This window comes from Carica papaya, chromosome 6 (assembly GCF_054855325.1).
Source record: "Carica papaya isolate Zhongbai chromosome 6, ASM5485532v1, whole genome shotgun sequence".
Lineage (NCBI taxonomy): Eukaryota > Viridiplantae > Streptophyta > Magnoliopsida > Brassicales > Caricaceae > Carica > Carica papaya.
Window position 1 is genome coordinate 18970920 of NC_142314.1, and position 3668 is coordinate 18974587.

The 3668-nt window shown below is 37.5% G+C and overlaps 1 protein-coding gene across 1 annotated transcript; it reads left to right on the forward strand.

The window, feature by feature from the left end:
• Positions 1–215: 215 nt before the first annotated feature.
• On the forward strand, positions 216–3229 carry LOC148253372 (uncharacterized). The gene is made up of 6 exons (XM_088223341.1): positions 216–388; positions 668–1250; positions 1636–1920; positions 2171–2371; positions 2668–2754; positions 3116–3229. Exons 1-6 carry the CDS (start codon positions 216–218, stop codon positions 3227–3229), a joined length of 1443 nt encoding a protein of 480 aa, XP_088079467.1.
• Positions 3230–3668: the final 439 nt, after the last annotated feature.

Sequence of the window (3668 nt, forward strand, 5' to 3'; positions counted from 1 at the left end):
TAAAAATCCCATCGTTTCTAGGCAAGAATGATCCGAATGCTTATCTTGAATGGGAGCGCAAGGTGGAGCTTATTTTTGAGTGCCACAATTATTCGGAGGAGAAAAAGATAAAGCTTGCGGCCGTGGAGTTTGGAGAGTATGCCATTGTGTGGTGGGATCAACTCATCACAAGCAAAAGGAGAAATGGAGAGAGATCTATTTCCACTTGGGCCTAAATGAAGGCTATCATGAGAAGGCGCTTTGTTCCTGCTCACTACTATAGGGACTTACATCAAAAATTGCAAGGCCTTATACAAGAGAACAAGAGTGTAGAAGACTACTACAAAGAGATGAAGATAGCCATGATAAGGGCTAATATTGAAGAGGATAGGGAAGCTACTATGGAAAGGTTCTTAAATGGCCTTAACAAAGACATAGCCAACATTGTAGAGCTTCAACATTATGTGGAGATTGATGATACGGTGCACATGGCTATAAAGATTGAAAGACAATTAGAGAGAAAGGGGAACACAAGGCAAGCCAACACTTACTCGGCCCAAAATTCCAATTGGAGACCGAATTGGAGGGGAGATAACAAGGCTGTTCAATTCAAAAGAGATGACAAAACCAAGCTAAAAGATGCTAATGATAATAAAAACAAAGGTATTTCTAACTCCCAAACTCCTAGGAATAGAGATATCAAGTGTTTCAGATGCTTGGGTTTTAGTCATATTGTATCTCACTGCCCAAATAAAAAGATAATGGTGATGCGTGGTGATGGTGTTGAAATGGATGATGAGAATGATATGGACGATGAAATGCCTCCTTTGGAGGATTGTCGTGATGGGGAAATGCCTATGGAAGGTGGATTGTTAGTTTCTAGACGTGCTTTGAATATGCAAGTAAGGAATGATAATGCGGGGGTTAAGTTGCTAAGAGAGAACATTTTTCATTCTAAATGTCTAGTAAATGGAAAATTGTGTAGCATGATTATTGATGAGGGTAGTTGTGTAAATGTTGCTAGCACCTTATTTGTTGATAAACTAGGTTTGGAAACTACAAAACATCCTAAACCTTATAAGCTGCAAAGGCTTAACAATAGTGGGGAGGTGAGAGTTAATAAGCAAGTGATTGTGCCTTTTACTATTGGGAAGTATAGTGATGAGGTGATATGTGATGTAGTTCCTATGCAAGCTAGTCATATTTTGCTGGGTAGACCGTGGCAATGGGATAGGAGAGTGATGCATGATGGGTATCTCAATAGGTACATGGTAGGAAAAGAGGGCAAAAAGTATACTCTTCTTCTTTTAACCCCTAAACAAGTTTTTAAAGACCAAATGCAACTTGAAAAGTCCAATGATGAATTCGCACAAAGAGAGACCGAGAGAAAAAGAAAAGAAAAAGAAAAAGAGAAAAGAAAAGAGAGTGAGAAAATTAGAGTTGAAAAATGAAGGTCAAAAGGAAAAAGAAAGAGAGACGCATTCGACCATGGAAAAGAATGAGGGAAAGAAAATAAACTTTTATGCTAAAATGAGAGATGTGAAGAAAGCTTTATTTTCTAACAAGCCAATTATTGTACTCATGTACAAGGAAGCTTGTTTCTCAACTAACGAACTTAACCCTTCTTTGCCAAGTGTTGTGGTTGAAGTTTTGTAGGAATTTAGCGATGTTTTTCCCGATGATCTACCTCAAGGTTTACCACCTTTGAGAGGGATTGAGCATCAAATTGACCTCATTCACGAGGCTGCCATACCAAATAGACCAGCCTATAGGAACAACCCCGAGGAGATCAAAGAGCTTCAAAGGCAAGTGGAGGAGCTCTTACAAAAGGGGCACATTCGAGAAAGTTTAAGTCAATGTGCAGTGCCTGTCTTATTAGTACCCAAAAAAGATGGCAGTTGGCGTATGTGTGTTGATTGTAGAGCCATCAACAAAATAACGGTAAAATATCGACACCCAATACCTCGACTTGATGATATGTTGATGAGTTTCATGGTGCTTGTGTATTTTCTAAAATTGATCTTAAAAGTGGTTATCACCAAATAAGAATGAAACCAGGAGATGAATGGAAAACTGCTTTTAAAACAAAACAAGGGTATATGAGTGGTTGGTTATGCCATTTAGCTTAACTAATGCGCCAAGTACTTTCATGCGTTTAATGAACCATGTTTTACGTGAATTTATTGAAAAGTTTGTGGTTGTCTACTTCGATGACATTCTTGTGTATAGCAAATCTATTGATGAGCATGTCATGCATTTGAGGCAAGTGTTTGACACATTGCGCAAATTTCAACTATATGCTAACATGAAGAAATGTACATTTTGCATTGATCACATCATTTTCTTAGGTTATGTCGTAAGTGCAAAAGGAATCGAGGTAGATAGTGAAAAGGTAAAGGCTATTCAAGAGTGGCCGACACATAAAAGTGTAAGTGAGCTGCGTAGTTTTCATGGTTTGACAACTTTCTATAGGAGATTTGTAAAAAAATTTAGTGTCGTTGCTGCCCCTTTAACTGAAATCATGAAAAAAGATAAGGGGTTTGTTTGGGAAAAGAACAAGAACATGCGTTTTTCTTATTGAAAGAAAAGTTATGTAATGCGGCTTTATTAAGATTGCTTAATTTTGATTCAACTTTTGAAATTGAATGTGATGCCTCTGGGCTTGGGATAGGTGTTGTTCTTATGCAGGATAAAAGACCCATTGCTTACTTCAGTGAGAAACTCCATGGTGCACAATTGAATTACTCCACCTATGACAAAGAGTTTTATGCTTTGGTAAGAGTATTAGAGATATGGCAACATTATTTGTTACCAAAAGAATTTGTGATTCACATCGATCATGAATCTTTGAGGCATTTGAAAGGGCAAGGCAAGCTTAATAAATGACATGCAAAATGGGTAGAATTCATAGAGACCGTCCCATATGTGATCCAATATAAGCAAGGAAAAGAAAATGTGGTAGCTGATGCACTTTCAAGAAGGTAGTCTTATCTCTACTCTTTCTACAAAATTGTTGGGATTTGAGCATTTCAAAGAATTGTATGTGCATGATAGTGATTTTTCAAATGTTTATGTGGCTTGTGAACATGCGGTATTTTAAGACTTTTATAGGCATGATGGTTTTCTATTTAAAAAGGGAAAATTATGTGTGCCTAATAGTTCTATTAAGGAGTTGCTTGTTTGTGAAGCACATAGTGGTGGTTATAATGGGACATTTTGGGATTGGCAAAACTTTGAGCATTTTACATGAATATTTCTTTTGGCCTATTATGCGCAAACATGTTGAGAAAATTTGTGCGCAGTGCATCTCATGTAGGCAAGCTAAGTCTAGAGTTCACATGGATTATATATGCCATTAGCCGAATCTACACATCCTTGGGTTGATATTTCTATGGACTTTTTGTTGAGTTTGCCTAGGACTAGAAAAGGTCGAGACTCAATATTTGTTGTTGTTGATCGTTTTTCCAAAATGGCACACTTTATACCATGTCACAAAACAGATGATGCCACACACATAGCGGATTTGTTTTTCAGCGAAGTTGTTAGAATGCATGACATTCCTAAAACCATTGTGTCCGATAGGGATGTTAAGTTTTTAAGCCACTTTTGGCGAGTTTTGTGGTCCAAACTTGGGACCAAACTTTTATTTTCTAATACTTCACATCCACAAACGGATGGTCAAACTGAAG

Excerpts from the sequence above, each read along its gene's own strand:
- LOC148253372 (XM_088223341.1), top strand. The coding sequence starts at position 216 with ATGAAGGCTATCATGAGAAGGCGCTTTGTTCCTGCTCACTACTATAGG. Across the intron at positions 389-667 it reads AGGGAAGCTACTATGGAAAG|GAATAGAGATATCAAGTGTT; the intron begins GTTCTTAAATGG and ends CCAAACTCCTAG. Across the intron at positions 1,251-1,635 it reads GGTATCTCAATAGGTACATG|GAATTTAGCGATGTTTTTCC; the intron begins GTAGGAAAAGAG and ends GAAGTTTTGTAG.